General features: G+C 50.4%; 1 protein-coding gene across 3 annotated transcripts in view; it reads right to left on the minus strand.

Moving 5' to 3' along the window:
- Positions 1–2,854: 2,854 nt before the first annotated feature.
- CPNE2 (copine 2) overlaps positions 2,855–17,492 on the minus strand; it is a 52,320-nt gene continuing 37,682 nt past the window's right edge. For all 3 annotated transcript variants that reach the window (XM_061445402.1, XM_061445403.1, XM_061445404.1), the window contains exons 11-16: positions 16,299–16,432; positions 15,473–15,527; positions 10,818–10,869; positions 9,481–9,614; positions 4,435–4,671; positions 2,855–3,446 (exon numbers count right to left, since the gene is read on the minus strand). In XM_061445402.1, coding sequence (XP_061301386.1) covers positions 3,339–3,446; positions 4,435–4,671; positions 9,481–9,614; positions 10,818–10,869; positions 15,473–15,527; positions 16,299–16,432 — 720 coding nt within the window. In that variant the 3' untranslated portion in view covers positions 2,855–3,338. The remainder of the gene's footprint in view (positions 3,447–4,434; positions 4,672–9,480; positions 9,615–10,817; positions 10,870–15,472; positions 15,528–16,298; positions 16,433–17,492) is intronic.

Consider the following 17,492-nt stretch of genomic DNA (forward strand, 5'->3'; position numbering starts at 1 on the left):
ACACCCTTTTTATTTGACAACACTGTTCCACAATCAGATCCTTAAAACACTAATTCCTCCCCTGTTCTGGGTTGCCCGTCACCTCTTGTGCTTGCTCCAGTTGCTCCTACCTCTTCTGTAGCTACTATAATTATGGCACAGCTAGAGCTCTTGCTGCCTCCCTAATCCATTGGTTTTGATGATTTTCTTCGTACTTAGCTATGGAGTGGAATGGAAAGGGTGCACCAAAAAATGCCTGTTTCTCATGAAAATTGAATTTGTAGGAGCCTTGAGCAGTCGGTGTGAGAGATGAAGGTGTCTCCCTGGCATTATTAAGCTGTATGAATAATCTCTATTGAGAGAGTTGGAACAGCCTGGCCTGGCTGTGAACATGCTGGGGTCATTTTCCTGAGTGACGTTTCACACAGCTGCTGTGAAAAGGGCTGATTTGGATGTCTTCTTCAGGGGAATTGCCAGTCAATTGCAGCAGATGTCATGATGGTGGTCCACAGGGACTGCAGGTGAGATCAGGAGGGGATGTTGGACTTTGCAAAGCCAGGAGATGTAATTCAGTAAAAGCAGGTGTGGGAGCCCTCTGTTTTCCTCTTGTTCCAGAAACAGGAATAAGGCATTTGGGGAACTCACAGAAACCTTTGGGTGAGCCACCTCTGCTGTTCTCATGGCCTGGCCTGTGTCAACAAACTGCAGAGCTAGCGCAGCTCCTTGTTCTGTCAGTTGGTCCCATTTGCCTTGCAGTCAGAAGTCATCTGATAAAATACTTAAGGGCTCTGAGAGGCGCGCTGGGGCATGAGGAGTGCAAGGGGTAGAGGATAAATCAGCAGCTGTGGCAGTAACCTTGCCCCAGGGCTGATGTGCTGGAGAAGAGCTGGCTCCAGCAATGCCGGCAGTCTGTGGTGGATTTATTATTTAGGAAAAAACATGACTGCATAGTATGTGCTTCACCCCCTCCCCAGGGATAGCTTTGTAAATGGCATGTTGTCTGTGCTAGCTGTTAAAGCTTCACAAAGGTGGGGGAAAAAAAGTACACTCTACTAGCAGAAGAGCTTGCTGGCTGGTGCAGCTGCATGGGAGGTTCTCCTGTGGAAAGAAAAAAACACATTTTCTTCCAGAGCGACAGACTCCAATATGGAAGCTGAACTGTGCGTACAGCATCATTTTTAAGTGAGCCACCCTTTAAAGGCTGCTTCTCCATTTGAGAAAGAGCAATGCTTGTTGGGCTTTTTCCATTTAAGAGGGCTTTGCAAGGCACATACTTCAAGGAGCAGTCCCACCTCTCCCAAGAGATAGGGTCTCAACCAGTGCCATGCTCAGAGCAGCTGCACCACCAGCTTTGGCTCTGTGCTTTGGTTGAGTTGTGGGGCTCATAGAGTAGCCTGTGTGCTGGTAACTCAGTGGCAGTGGTGGAAACCACACTTTTCCTAGCGGTGGTCCGTGGCAATGAACACAGACAGTAGCTCACGTGCATGCAGATGAGCTGTAGGCTTCACACAGATGCCAACCTTCCATCCTAGTGCTTTTGCTAAGGGGGAGAAGGGAGATCAAGTCTGAGTTTGGAGTGAGGCTGGTGATCCCTGCACTGTATTCAACTTTCTACCTGCCAGCTTCAAAAGCCCTTAATCTAATTAACAACAGAAGCAGCAATTAGCACTGGAGATAGCATGTTGCTGATGAGCAGCCCAAGGGAGCTGCTGGAGAGCAGGATTTCATTATCCAGCCCATCTTCTCCCAGGCAGCAGGGAGCTTTTGTTACTCAGACTTGGAAAAATGTCTAGGGGTAAAGCAGCAGTGAACCATGAAGTTCCCTTTGCCACTTGGTTGTAGGTTCACTGACATTTGCCCCACACGCATGGTGTGTGCACGCTAACTTGCTGCCCTTGGCTCAGGCAGGCACCAAATCTTGGAATCACAGAGTGGTTTGGGTTGGAAGGGACCTTAAAGCTCATCCAGTTCCAACCCCTGCCACAGGCAGGGACACCTTCCACTAGACCAGGTTACTCTAAGCCCCATCCAGCCTGGCCTTGAACACTGCCAGGGATGGGGCAGCCACAGCTTCTCTGGGCAACCTGTGCCAGGGCCTCAGCACCCTCACAGGGAAGAACTTCTGCCTAAGAGCTCATCTCAATCTCCCCTCTGTCAGGTTAAAGCCATTCCCCCTTGTCCTGTCCCTACAGGCCCTTGTCCAAAGCCCCTCTCCAGGTTTCTTGTAGCCCCTTTAGGCACTGGAGCTGCTCTAAGGTCTCCCCTTAAGGAGCCTTCTCTTCTCCAGGCTGAACCAGCCCAGCTCTCTCAGCCTGTCTCCAGAGCAGAGCTGCTCCAGCCCTCACAACATCTCCGCAGCCTCCTCTGGACTCACTCCAACAGCTCCACGTCCCTCTTGTGTTGTTGCCCCAGGGCTCAACACAGGACTGCAGGGGGGGTTCTCCCCACAGCGCTGTAGAGGGGCAGAATCCCCTCCCTTGACCTGCTGCTCATGTTCTGGGGAGGCAGCCCAACCCAGGGAGGGGGTGGGAGTGGGTTCTGTGCTCAAGCACACACTGAAGCTGGGTCATGGGGAGCTTCTCCTCACCCAAAACCACCAAGTCCTCCTTAGGCCTGCTCTCAATATGAGAGCTGATGGGGGGAGGGTGTGGGGATGTTGCTCTCCCTTGGACATCCATATTCACCTCCACCTCCAGTAAAGCATCTTCCAGCATGTTGCTGTTGGTGGCTTTGGGATATTTCCAGGGCACAGTGAGCAGAACCACTCAGTGCAGTGTGAGTGGCTGGGGACCAGGACTGCCTTGTCAGGGTGACTCAAACACCCTGCACTGCTGACCTTGTAAGGTGCTCCCAGACCTTCCCATCTAGGAGACCCTTGTTTTAAATGTCCAAGTTTCTTTATTAACCTGAGTATAACAAATATAACATGTACACAGTATAAAAATGAATGCAGAGAGTGACAGATGTACCGGTACAATACAGATACATGAACTATACAATGACCAGTTCATTGAATGACAATAATATATTAAGCATTTCATTACTTGGAAAAAGCAAGTTTTGATTGTAAAAATTGTATCCTGTTCCACTGAAATGATACAAAGTACATTCAATACTGAAAAGTGACACAACAGAGTGGGATGAGGGCATGGCCGGGCTAATCAATGTCACCTCAGGTTGGGACTATACAAAATGAATCCACATGTTTCTCTGAAATGAGTTTTACGAACTTAGCAACTAAATTAAAAATTACAAAGTGTTTTGGGGGGGTATTTTTCTCTTAAAAGCATGTGGAACATGCATTTCCAGTAGGACCAACGGACTTCGGCAACATGCAGGGGGCGCAGCCTTGCACAGCTCTATGCCTGCTCCGAGTTGATGGGCGGCAAGTTTTGGTGCTTGAAGTACTGCACGACTTGCTGGGGCAGCTCTGCCAGCACAGCTTTGGCCAGGGTCTCCTTGGGGGCCTGCAGGCAAAAGGGAGCAAACACCATTGTAAGAACAGCCATGGGGACTGCCTGAGCAAATGTGGCTGAGCTGTCCCTGACTCCAGGGTGTGGCATTTCATTTAATGCCCCCTCAAGTCTACTGGCAGCCAGCATTTTATACACCTCTGAAGATGACATTCTATACTACACCTTCCCTCCAGGCGGTAATTCAGTGGTAGGAAGGAATAAAACATCCTGGTTAAGTTAGAAAAAAACTGGTATTGAGTATTTCCAGGTGAAATGGAAAAACACTGATTAGGTGCAAAAAGAGTGAAGATAAATATGGGCTGCTGTTATGCACCCTCTGGCAATCCTGTGCCAGCAACAGCATCTGACCCAGGGCTGACTCCCAGCTGATCATGATGGGCAGGCAATAGCATCTCATTTTGACTTTTTTTTTCTTCCTTGATCAGCTTTTTTCCAAAACACAAGGCTGGCCTGGGCCACCATCCCATAGAGGGTACCCATGCAGGGCCAGTGCCAGCATCACCCCTTTCCACAGGCACTGGGAGAGGATGGGGGGGAGTAGGAGCTCACCCCAGCATTAAGCCCTCAGCACATGGCACATGACGGGTGCGGAAGAGGCCTGGGTGGGAGACGCCAACATAGGACCATGGTGAGGGACATGAGCCCAGCATTGGCCTGGCTTGCTGTGGGAAACCTGCTGCAGTGAACTGGTTTTTGGTCTGACCTGCCTGGCAATGACAGGGGTGGCGGTGATGGGGGAATGCTCAGGTGGAGCACGCTATGGATATACAGATCACTGTTGCCCCTGCCTGTGCTTGCCTGCAGCACTGATTTATATGGTCCACACCAGAGCAGCACTGGAGGGATATGGAATCCAGGGCCAAGGTAAGGTGGGCTCTTCCCTCTGTCTGCCTCTCCAGGGGTTGCTCCACTTCCAGGGTCATTTCCAGGCTTGAGACCCCATTCCTGCCTGCAGTTACCCGCCGCTGCCCACACTCACGTTGCGAAAATCCCGGAAGGGCACAAACTGGACAATGTCACGCACAGCCTCCTCGCCGGTGTGGGAGCGCAGCACCCGGCTATCCCCATCCAGAAACTCCATGGCAGCAAAGTCAGCGTTGCCGACCCCCACGATGATGATGGACATGGGCAGCTTGGATGCCTGCACCACGGCGTGTCTCGTCTCATCCATGTCGCTGATCACCCCGTCCGTGATGATGAGGAGGATGAAGTACTGCTGCAAAGGGGAGGGCAGAGGGTCAAACTCAGTGGGATGCAGGTGCACCTTCACACTGAAGCCAGAGCCCATGGAGTGTGAGCACACAGGATACTTCATACATGGGGGGAAGCAGGTTCTCTGGGGATTTAGAATCACAGAATCATAGAAGGTTCTCTGGGCAACCTGTGCCAGGGCCTCACCACCTTCACAGGGAAGAACTTCTGCCCAAGATCTCATCTCAATCTCCCCTCTGTCAGGTTAAAGCCATTCCCCATTGCCGTGTCCCTGCAGGCCCTTGTCCAAAGTCCCTCTCCAGCTTTCATGTAGCCTTTTCATGCAGTGGGAGCTGCTCTAAGAAGAGAGCTGCTCTCCCGGAGCCTTCTCTTCTCCAGGCTGAACCAGCCCAGCTCTCTCAGCCTGTCTCCAGAGCAGAGCTCCTCCAGCCCTCAGAGCACCTCTGTGTCCTCTTCTGGGCTCACTCCAACAGCTCCACGTCCCTGTTACGTTGTTGACTCAGAACTGGACACAGGACTGCAGGGGGGGTCTCCCCACAGCACAGTAGAGAGGCAGAATCCCCTCCCTTGACCTGCTGCTCACGCTCTGGGGATGCAGCCCAGCACACAAGGAAGTTCTGGGCTCAAGCACACGCTGAAACCGGGTTATGGGGAGTTTCTAATTGACCAACAGTGCCAAGTCCTTCTTCTCAGGGCTGCCCCTTCCAGTCTCTGCCCAGCTTGTGTTTGCACTGGCAATTGACCTGACCCAGGAGCAGGATCTTATACCTGTCTTTGAACTATGAGGTTTGGTTTGGGAGCACAAGGTTTACTGCTCCTCAGGGCAGCCACCATCACCCCGCGTAGCAGCTCCCGGACATTTCAGGTATTCGCCCCATTTTTGAAAGATCAAGCCAACAACAAGCCAACTTCCACCCCAAAATGTTTTGCTGATTTATTAATTGAATGTACTTAATGACGGAAGAAAAAGCCTAATCTGTGCAGACCTTCTGTGTCACAGCCAGGAGAAGTTTGAGCGTGGGGCAAAAAGCTCAGGTTGCGGGGTCCTCATCGACATGTTGCACAGATGGGGAGCATCCCCTGAATCCCAGCCCAGTACCTCATACAAAGCTGTAGGTCTTACAGGTATGAGGGAGGATGCAGAGGGTGGAACGGGCTGGGGGGGGGGGGGGGGGGGATGCCACAGCAGCGGCATTTGCACCACTCCCCAGGGTGAAAGGAGAGTGGTTGAGGCCGGTCCTGCAGAGCAGGCAGAGGATGGGCAGATGGACAAATGGAGCATCCTGCTGGACTCAGCAAAACAATTCTGGGGAATGGGGACCTCCAAAAAGCCTATCTCCTCTGCCTCCGGGAAACGGTTCAATTTGAGCATGTTACACATCTTGATTGTGCTGGAGAAATGACAAAAACAAGCACTTAAGCGCATTAAAGCCCTTTGTTCCTCTCCTCATTCTTTCCATTTCCTCTGGAAACCACTAATGCAGCCATCCCAGAAAAGCCCATTTTCCTGGTCTTCCTCCAGCCCACATCTGAAACCTTCCCTTAAGCATCATCTTGCCTCAACACTCTTCAGTGCTACAATCCCAAGTACAAAGAAGGCTGGGTTGAGCTTAAACATTACCCAAGAATGTGGGCAAGGAGATTTTCCCAAGCAGACAGATAGCCCATTCCCAACCCCTTTGATTTATTAGCTCTGCCTACGAAGCACCCTCAGGGTTTACTTTTGCCCTAAATCCAGACTTTTCAGAGCAAATTAGGGGAAGATGTAGGTCTAAAGAGCAGGACCCTGTCATCCAAGCCTGGAGGGTAAGACTGGGAGACGACCTGCATTCTCTTCCATGTGGCCAGGATAAGTGACTGCAGCCTGACCCTCTAGGAACCAGTACAGGAAGAAGAATAGAATCTTGTGGAGGGCAGCTGATAACAGAAACACCTTTAAGCTGATTCCCCCTGGCCTCTGTGTGTGATCAAAAAGAGGAAACCCAGAAAGGAGTATTTCCCTTTGTTCCCTTTTTAATGCAAAATCCGTAATGGGATCAGAGAAAAATGCTGGGAAGTCTGCCAGAAAAGAGGGGACAACAGAGTTTATCCAATGTGTATCACAACATATTTCAGAGGCCAAGTGGGATAAGAGCTGATGATGAGGGTTGGCCACAGCTCACAGCCAGGTACCACCTTGAGCTTCTGCGGCTTGGAACAGGCTGCTAAAGACATGAATAATGAGGCTCACGTGTGAGCAGGACTTGAAGGGATTAAGCAGCATTAAACAGCATGCAGTAAGAAAAGAGGAGGTTTGAATGCAGTGACCCTGCTGGAAAGGTGTTTTAATTCCTGGGAGTTTATTAATCCTTCCCTGAGAGTGAAATTGTGTGTAATCCCTCTGCCTCTCCCCCCCAACACTGACATGTTTTAGTACTGCCATCCCTTAAGAGCAGACAGCTCCCGTGTTTGTGATGTGTGTTGCCATGGTAAAACAAGGTTCTTTGGTTCTATTTGAAGTGCTGGGAACAAACAAGAGTGGAAAGAAGAGGAAAGCAGGTCTCGGCAGCCACCGTAGCCAGCAGCATCAGGGGGTCTTTGCTGCACGTGTTGAAGATGGGACCGAAGAGAAGACGACCCCAGGGGAGTTACGCATCAGTAACACTTTGTGCTTCCATAAAACCCTAAGGAGTCACCAGAGGCTTGCCTCTGCTGGCACTACCAGTGCCTGTTATTTAAAATCTCCCTTGATTAAACTATTAGTGCCAGCGGAGGGGTGCAATTTGCATACGATTAGTGCCTTTGCTCAGCACGGAGCCCGTGGGCTTCTCCCTCCCCCACTGATGCCAAGACAGGCAACAAAAAAACCCAAAAGCGACATGGATTTTTGCTGAATTAAACCTAATTCAGTATTTCCTTGTGCCCACAGCTGGGAAGAGTAACAGTGTTCAAGACAAGGCTAGAAAATATCCTCTTGGAAAATATCCAAGAGGAGGTTTCAGGTGTGATCCAGCTCTGTTCCAGGCAGGAATCAGAGAAGCTTCTACCCTGAGGCAGCTCCTGCCACACACATGCTGATGCTCAAGCTGAGCTGCTTTTGGCCATCTAAACCCAGGGACCAGACTTGGTGTCCTTCATAGGCAGCCTGCTGCCACAGAGACCCAAGTAAGCTTCATCTTACTGTCTTCATAGAATCATAGACTCACAGAATGTTTTGGGCTGACAGGGACGTTAAAGCTCATCCAGTTCCAACCACCTGCCATGGGCAGGGACAGCTTCCACTAGACTAGGTTGCTCCAAGCCCCGTCACCCTGGTCTTGAACACTGCCAGAGATGGGGCAGCCACAGCTTCTCTGGGCAACCTGTGCCAGCGCCTCAGCATCCTCACAGGGAAGAACTTCTGCCTAAGATCTCATCTCAGTATCCCCTCTGTCAGGTTAAAGCCATTCTCCCTCATCCTGTCCCTACAGGCCCTTGTCCAAAGCCCCTCTTTTGTATCCCCTTTAGGCACTGGAGCTGCTCTAAGGTCTCCCTTTAAGGAGCCTTCTCTTCTCCAGGCTGAACCAGCCCAGCTCTCTCAGCCTGTCTCCAGAGCAGAGCTGCTCCAGCCCTTGCTGCATCTTTGTACCCCTAAGAGGACACCCCAGCCACCTCCAGCAAGGCTGGACCACCGGCTGCAGCTCCCAGCACACAAGGGCATCCCAGCACCCCTTCACCACCAGCTTGCTCCTCCAATACAAGGGTGGTTCTGGCTCCCATGTGACCCAGCATGACTGAGCATGGCTGCACAGGGCCCCAGGGCTGATTAGAAGATTTTTGATATACGGATGTGAATGCTCAGATGGACTTATTAACAGGGAGTTCCAGGACTGCTGTGAGGCTGGAGAGCCTGGAAAAACCTCAAGCCTGGCCCTGAGCCCACTACCACTTGTCCAAGTGGCGTAAAAAAGCAAGGATCAAATTGAGCCTCCCTGTGTTTTTCAGCAATTCCCCCTTAAATATAAAAAACTCTTCAAAGGGGAGTAGCAGAAAGGTTTTCTGGTTTGAATTTGGCCATCAGCCACGTCAGAAGCATCATGGTTTACACCATGGCTCAGGCTTGCTCACTCCCGTTGTTTGCAGGGCTGGACGTGCACCCCCAGAGAGATCTTCCTCCAGCTATTTGTTGTCCAAGGAAAATAAGCCAAAGGTTTGAAGTCATGCTCAGCCTCTTCCCTGTGGCTCATGTTTTCCATATGTGCCAGGGCAGCAGCATCACCATTCTTGTGCCAGGCTCCCCCCCCAGCCCCGACTGTCTGGTCCATCCTGCACCAGGACAGTCCTGCAGCATGCAGGAGCTGTTTTGAAAGGAAGAACCATACTCCTGAGGACTATTAGTCCATCCATAAGTACAGAGGATGTCTCTTTAGAACAAAGCCCCTTGGAGCTCAGAAGATGTTTTAAGAAAAAAATTAGGAAAGAACAAAGCTGTCCTTCCTGTTTCCTGCCATGTACTGCCCAGCACATGGCAGGGACTCCTGAGCCTGAGCTCACACTGGTGCAGTGGTGAATAGTCTGCCACAAATACAGCCTTTCCCTCTTTGAACCATCACAGTCCTCAAGCTCCTCTGAGGTGCCCTTCCCAGGACAGTCTCATGTCCCTGACTCCACTCCATACTGACCTGTTCAATACCCATCACTCAGCCATTCCAGGGGGGGCTTGCAGCCCTTCCCTGTCAGAATTAGGGAAAAACCAATCACTTTTTCACCATTCCTGAAAGATATGAAAGGCTTTGCATTGCCCTGCCCAAAGCCATGGGGATTGCCATTGCCTTATGGGATCTGACAGACTTACAGATGCAGCTTCTTGTTGGGTGGCCTGAGACGCAAAGCGAGCCACGTGGTTGACGATAGGGGAGAAGTTGGTGGGTCCATAGAAGCGGATGTGGGGCAGACAGGCCGAGTATGCTTGAACAATGCCCTCCACACCTTCAGGGAAAGCAGAAAAACCAAGCATTACAGCTCAGCACAGTTCAGGCCCACCACAAGTCCAATTAGGCTTCATGAGCTAATACTGTCATGGGAGCTGAAGTCAGACCTATTCCCCTCCCACCCACCCAGATCCACAGGTTTTATCCACTTCAACTCGAATTTCCTAATATCAGGGCTTTGCTTCTTAGTTACTTTGTAGTAGGTCCTCAGACCTTCTGAGGTAAGAGTGTTTTCATGGTGCCTACAGTCAAAGAAAGCTTTCCTTGGGGTTCCACAGAAATCAGCATCAGACAAAGAGGAAGAGCAAACAGAAAAGCAACTCCTGGTCTCTGAGCAGAGCCAAAACCCAGACAGATGTGGGGCAGAGGTTGTGGAGAGAGGCAAAACAATCCCGCAAGCACCCTCTGAGCTCCCAGACTGTGTTGGGAGCAGAGGGCAGAGACCCTTTTGTTTCTGCCACACCAGAACAAGGTAAATGGCTGCTCTCCTGGAAGGATGCATAGTGTGTAGTTCAGAAATGACCAATTCCACAATTAACCAGCTGACAGCCAGTCCTTTGGGAAGGACCTGACACAGCTAAGAGTTGCACGTGTCTTCTGCATCCCATAATTCCTGCAACAAATCACATCCAGTGAATTCTTTACAGCTACTGGAGAGGAGCTGAACAAAGCCAAGGCAGCAGAAGAGCAGATGTTCACAGCCAGCTTCCATGAACTGGCGAGCCAGCAAGGTTTGGGGGCTGCCTGAGCTCCCATTTTGTTGGGGTAGGTCAAACCAGATGACTTTAGGAGTCCATGATGGCCCCTAACCACTTAGGATCTGAGCAGTTCTTCAGCCATGACTGAGACTAGCCCCCAGTTGCTAAATGAAGCATTAGGTCTGAATTCCCCATCTGCTAAAAATGCCTAGTTTCTTGCAGGCTTGCTGGAGGAGAAGACGGCTGGTAGAACACAACAGACATCATAATGAAGGAGGATTTTATGCTGCCTGAACCCAGTTGCGTTTTACGCTGAGCATTCCTACACACCTCCAAATTTTCTCTGCTTTCCTCTGAGCACACCCTTAGTATGTGCTCTGCTTCACTGTCAATTCCTGTCTGAATGCACCTTGAAAAATGGCCAAGGTGTTACTAAGAAATGCAAATGCAGAAGGAAAGACAGAAGACACTGAAGGTATCTAAGGATTTTTAAAGATGCTTACCTGAACAGAATGGGTTTGTGGGATTGAAGTTAATGGCAAATTCATGGGATACCTGTGGAGAAGAAAAGGCCTAAATTAACATGGAGTGAAGAGCAGGTTGCTCACTATCAGTTTAGGTGGTGCTGCAAAGCTGGTTTGGGCCTGGTGCTTCCTTGGGGCAGGACCCCATGGTCACAGATGTTACAGTCCATCTTTCTGGGTCAGTAACACTTAGAGCCCTTTGCCACCCAAGCAGGAAGTAGCAGCAAATATGAATGTGGTCAGGGTTGATCAGTGTTTGAGGATGAACTGGTTCCTTAATCCCCCCATCAGGAGCCACCTGAAATTATTACATCATGCATTCTTCTACAGCTATCAAAGCAGGTTTGCCCATGTGGCTTCCTACTGGCTGCCTAGAGGGAAAACATGCAGAAGGGATGTTCTCAGCCAGCTGGGCCTTCTCACCAATCACTAGGAGGAATTACTTCATCTTATTGCAGGTTATAAAGGGATAAAACTCAATTAACATCACAGGGAGGCCCAGTTCTGGCAGCATCCCAGTTCCCCAGTTCTCTGCAAGTGGTCTGATGCAGCAGAAGGGATGCAGGCACAGAGCAAAATGGGTTGAAGACCTGATCTGGCATGCCAGCTATCATGGCAAATCATCATGGCAAATCCATGGCATAATCATCATGGCAAGGCCAGCAGATGATTATCTTCATCATCTGGGTCTGCATGAGTGTGAAAGGCAGCACAGCAGAGGTGACGTAAATGCTTGGGTGTGATGGACGGCAAGTGCCAGCACAATCTGGGCTGGTTTTCATTGGCCTCCAAGGTAGGTTCAAGATCCTTCTACCACCTTCTTTCAGGCTGAAGGAGATGCTCTCATGAGGATGCCCTGTGGGACACCGGCACCAGCAAGTAGCCTTGCACACCCTGATCTGCAGCGCATTGCACTAACCCATCCAGCAAAACCAAACAGCAGTGCTGGCTGTAATCACAACACCTCCCTCAGCTGCTTCCATGGGAAGAACCTGCAGACAGAAACCACAAAACGCTGGTCAACAGTTGATTTGAACCCCTCTCTGCCAGCAAAGGCAGGGCAGCTCAATGGCCTGGGTGCAAGAGAGGGTCAAGGCTCCTGCCCTTCCGTATGAATCTCGCCAGTGTTGGCTTGGGTCAACAGCTTGCTTGGGGAACAACCATCAGACCTGGGGGGGGTTGGGCATTCCTCACTCTGCTACCTTCAGTTTAGGCACCGTAAGAAGCAAACAGACTCTAAGGAGAACCAAGGATGCGCAACTGCCTCTCCCAGAACGTCTGAAGGTTGAAGGGGACAATCTAGGCTTTCAGGCCACCAGCTCGAGGGCTCTGAAACAAAAAGCTCCCACACTGTCTGTGCCAAAGTTACAAAACAAGGATATTTCTCCCTCTCAGAAGGGTGGAGGTTTGCTGAGCTTCTCAGCCAGGGGAGCAGCTGGGGACATGCGTATTCATAACACTGGCAAAACGACTGTCCTTTAAGGCGCCATGGAAGCAGAAGTCCTCCTGAGACTTCAATAGCAGCATTCATCTGATTCAGACTTTCCAATTATACCGGGCATTGTGTCGACAGAAGCAGAAATTATTTTTGCAAGAGGCTGTAGGGTGGGAAACAGCATCAAAACAAAAGTAGGTCAACCAGAATTCCTCCTCCCATGCTGCTTAGCTGTCGGCCCGGCGGACGTCAACAGCCTGCTTGGGTCTCCCCATGCCTGTTAAGCACAACCAGTAACACTCCCAGCCACCAGTAACCCTGGGTTAGAGAAAAGATGGAGTCTGAAATATGTGACTGTGTTTTGCATACACCCTTTCTCGTAGCAGCCTCAATTTTGGCAAAATATCCAAATTACAATCTCTTGGTTTTCAGTTGTAAAGGGCTCAATTTTGTATTCAAAATTCTGCCATAGGAGTATTTATAGATGAGGCACGCAAAAATATTTTCATGTTTTGCACTGCAAAAGAGGGGTTTCTCTTTCTTTTAAGCTGCAACAAAATGGTTTGGAGCTGCGCTCCCTCCTCACTGTCTACACAGCAGACCCCCTGCAGAAGTGTTTCAAAACCTCCTATGGAGTTTTTACAGATTATATATATATATCTATTGGAAAACTCAACAGGAGGGCTTCAAAATAATGAAGAAAATGAAAAAAAAAGTAAAAAAGTGATCTTGTTCCCTATCCAGCTCATACTTTGAAAAACAGTTTCTGTGCAGGCAAATGGATTTGGAGCACCTGCAGGTATCACATTCACCAGTAACTCACAGGGAGAAACTCTTTCAAACCACCCCAAAGGGTAAGACGTTCACCTGCAGCCACCCTGTGCTTTCTTCCTCTGAAGGATGGAGACAGCCGTAGCTCCATCCTTTACCATCAGGAATTAGTGATGTGTCTTGCAGACACACAACCAGAGCCTATGCCAGAGAACTGACACTGCAGAGGGTTGTCTGCCACTTCCCGTAGTGATCCCACCCCTCCTGTGACTCAGTTTCCTTATATATATATAAAAAGCAAATGGAGGCAAAGCCTTGAGGATGGCACATTGGCAAAGACACCAGCTCACTTTGGTCAACCCCATCTCACAAACCTGGGGTGACCGGTGGGGCTCCAATGTTAACCATCACCCTCTCCACTGCTGCCTTGCCTTTGCTCATCCCCCAGAAACCAAAACTCATCTGCTTCCCTCTCCTGTTCCTTTGCTGGGAAACTGCTTGAGGCTCTCTATAGAGCTGACACACGGCAAGATGTTCTTTGACATTTCCAATGAGACTTTGTGCGCAAAACATCTTGCTGCGATGAGTGCCTGGGAAGCATTGGGGGAGCCATGGCAACATGTGATTTATACTGCTCTTAACCATCTTTTCTGTTTCACTCAGGTTTGTGGGTACAACAGCCACCCCCTGTCATGCCCCTGGGGAGCAGCATCGGCCACGCTGCTCCCCGCCATCTGCCCACTGTAACACTGCCTGCCCGCTGTAACACAGGGCACGGATTTCAGTGACTGCTTTGGCTTTGAAACTACTCAATGAGCTTTGTGATCAAAAAACCAAACAAGAGAATTGGGCAGTGATGCTAGGTGAGCTGGGCAGGGCTGAAGCTCCAGGCTGGAGTGGTGCAGGATGATGCACTAGAGATGCCTCCACTGCTAACCTGATGCAACAGATGGGTCACTCTGGGCATTTGGGTGGGTGACCTTTAGGCACAGGCCAAGCACGTGGGGAGGGAGAGCTGCTCTCTGCTGGAGCTTACACGGGCTTAGACATCATTCTGGGGGAAAAGGAGGTGTTTTTCCTGGTAGTGCTTACAGAGTATCCCCAGGCCTATGGGAGCAGCCCAAAACATTTCTGTGGCAGGCTGCAAGAGGCAGACACAGCGGGAGAAGAGGAGAAGCATCCCTCTGCCCCACAGGCCCTAGCCAGCATCCTCAGCCCAGTACCACCTCCAGCCTTGCAGTAAGGGGTACTTCCAACCCAGCAATGCCTTTTCCATGGGCACTGACCCACACACAGAGGCAGCACAGCAGGATGCTCACTGTGATTATTCACCCATTCCCTCAGCAGCCCAAGCCACTGTACCCCTTCCATCCCCACTATGCTTTCCATTGCTATTTCTCTCCTCAGCTAATACATCCCTGATGGCTGTAAGTCCTTGGAAGATGCTTACCAAGATTTTCCCATTGAAAGCTGTGAAATGACAGACCAGAGACATTTGCCGGCCAAGGAGGATGAATCAGCTCCAAAGTGCACATGGAGGGGTCTCCTCCTGTGGCTGGCAAACAGCAAGAGCTCCCACTTGAGTCACATGAATTTTGGCTGCTGTGAAAGCAGAGAAAAGTCCAAAGCCAGAGCAGGCAGGATATCCCCAGCTCGGTGACTTAACGTGACCACTGTTCTCAGCCCAGAGCAGAGCTCCCCTCCCAAAGAACACAGCAGGCTCACTGAGACTGAACCCCAGAATGAAGCTGGGAACTTCTCAAAAACAACAAGCAGAAAGAAAATGCACATTAAGGGCATGAGCAAAGAGCAGACAAAAGACCCAGCCAGTAATGAATGACAGGGGTGTCCCAGCACACGTTCTCAGCCATGAGAACATGCTCCCCATCAGGCAAAGCAGTACCTGCCCACCTGAGGAGCAGGATGCTCCAACTCAGGCCCTTGCAGGACAAAGATGTCTTTAACTCCTTTGGTGCCTAATCCCAAAAAAAAGGTCATGGTGGTTTTGGGGAAAATCCCTCTGCTCCAGTTCTTGCTGGCTCTGGGGGCTGCATCATGTCAAGGCTAACTAGCTCCTACCCCCCTTCCAGGCTTTGCCACCATTGGGCACATTCATCCAGTGGCCTATTCCCCTGCCTGGTCTTGTTCCTGCCTCTTGCCAGGAAAATGAATCAATGCCTGACTCTGCCCATTAATGCCAGGGAGCTGCTGCTTTCATACCAGCTTAGAAGAGAGGAACAGGCTGCCCGTACCCCATCCCCACCTCAAGGGCCACCCACACTGTCACATCTCACTCTCCACCAGTTGAAATTCCGCATCTGCCCATTCCTGCTCTGCCCGGCAGCTTTTCCCTGATCGAGCCAGCTCCGCTCTGCCCAGGCAATATCAGGACAAACCGCTCTCAGACATCCAGTTAGCCACACTTCACCTTCCAGTCTGGCGGGAGCTGGGCGCCGAATCCCAGAGCAGGAAACATCTTGTCTCTGAAAGAGAAGAAGCAAAACAGTGGGTGTATTCACACACAGGAAGCAGGCTGGCACAGCTCTTGCCATGGCCTCCCCATGCTACCAGCTCCCCAACATGCAGCTACAGTGAGTGACAGCTAGAAAAGGAGCCAGCTTTCCCTTCCCCCAGAACACAGTGACTTTAAAAAATCAGGAGCTGAACAGAGACAGAATATATGATTGCCTTTGGCTTTTGATCCTTAGAGAAAACTAAGATCTCAGCTTTGCTTCATTACCCACAGGGATCAGGAGCATCCTCTTGCCCAAACACCTGTATCTCTTGTAGACATGTAACCCTAGAGATTTAAAACAAAAATTAACTATCCATTTTGTCCACAAACGCCACTATGGCAAGAGCAAGATTCCTGTTCTGTCTTCTTTGTTGATGTCTAAGAAGATGTTTTTCTGTGTTGTACCCTCAGGGTGACTGGGGAGCAAGGCAAATACCAGCAAGCTGAGGGCACCTGCCTTTGCACCAAGAAAGCACCAAGTGGATGCCCCACCTTCTCTAAGGCACCCTTTCTCTCAACAGCAGTGATGGGGGGAGAGGAGAAGCCTTGTTCTTATCCTGTCCTCCTCCTGCACCCCAATGTATATGGAAAGTTTCTCCAAGGAGCTTTTCAAAGTCAAGGTACTATTTAATCCTAGCCTTGCAGCTGGGACATCGAGATAGCTGCATCCCATCAGCCCCCCAGGAAGTCAGGAAAACATCCACAAAACGGGGAGGAGGCAGAGGGGCATGGTGCTTACGAGTCATAGTCCTGGATGATCTGGCCAACAGCCCAGATAGCTGACAAATATTCGTTTGTCCCCATGGGGTTGATGTAGTGCAAAGAGGAGGGGTCTCGAGCGTTCCCATTGGAGGCTGTGAAGTCAATCCCAACCTGGGGGACAAGAAAGAAGCACAGACCCGTCCTCCATTAGCAGACATCACCACAGACTTGGCAACCAAGCCTTCATTGACTTTGAGGTCAACACACAGCCCCATCAAGATCCAAACCTCAAACTTGAAAAAGTTTAACAGCTCTTCACCTTCCCTAAAAAAAGCTGATTCAATACTAAGTTAGGCAAAGCCATTCACTATTACACCTACATTTTCCACCAGCCAGCATCACAAATCATGTCCTGAAACAGCCCCTGCTGCTGCAGCAGGCCATACCATCTCCAGCTCAGGATCCTCGTTGCCCATCTCCCATGTGTTAAGTTCGGGAACTGAGTAGCTCCATGGACACTAAAGAAGTCAGGGCCACCTGGGCATCTGGATCTCAAGGTCTTTGATGAGCGAGTCTCAACCCTGAGCACATCTTTCCCTGGGGAATTCACTGGGCTTTCCTGAGGACCAGTGTATACTGAGCTCTCAGGGGACTTTGTTGGCAAGGCACTCCTTCTTCTCCCTCCTCAATTAGGCTTGCTATTTAAAGACATGTGTAGAAATACCCATCCCAGATTCAGTTATATCTGGTCAACAGAGGAGATGCTGAACCACCTGATTTGAAATGACTGGGAAGGAAGAGCCAGGAATAGGCAAGCGAGCGGTGCAACTGCTCTCACCTTGTTTGCTCAGCAAATATGCAAAACCCAGAATAACTCTGGGGCTAAATTGAGCTCAGGGGATTCACACGGGATTTTGCTCTGTATCTGTAATGGGAGAGGATGAACTGTGATCTTGATGAGAAAGGACTTTGGCCTGGCTGGGGCAAGAATACAGTCACAGCCCAGGACATGCCACCACTCTGTGCCAGGCTGGCTTATAAAACAGGCTTGACAGGACAAGGGGACATGGTCTTAAACTGGAAGAGGGTAAGTTTAGATTGGAGATAAGAGAAAACTTGCTCAGTGAGTGTAGTGAGGTGCTGGCACAGGTTGCCCAGAGGAGCTGCGGCTGCCTCATCTCTGGTGGTGCTCAAGGTCAGGTTGGAAGGGGCTTGGAGCAACCTGGTCTAG

The sequence above is a fragment of the Pezoporus flaviventris genome, unplaced genomic scaffold (assembly GCF_033815535.1).
Source record: "Pezoporus flaviventris isolate CSIRO_AGI_PZ_B2104156 unplaced genomic scaffold, CSIRO_AGI_Pfla_v1 ptg000004l, whole genome shotgun sequence".
Classification (NCBI taxonomy): domain Eukaryota; kingdom Metazoa; phylum Chordata; class Aves; order Psittaciformes; family Psittacidae; genus Pezoporus; species Pezoporus flaviventris.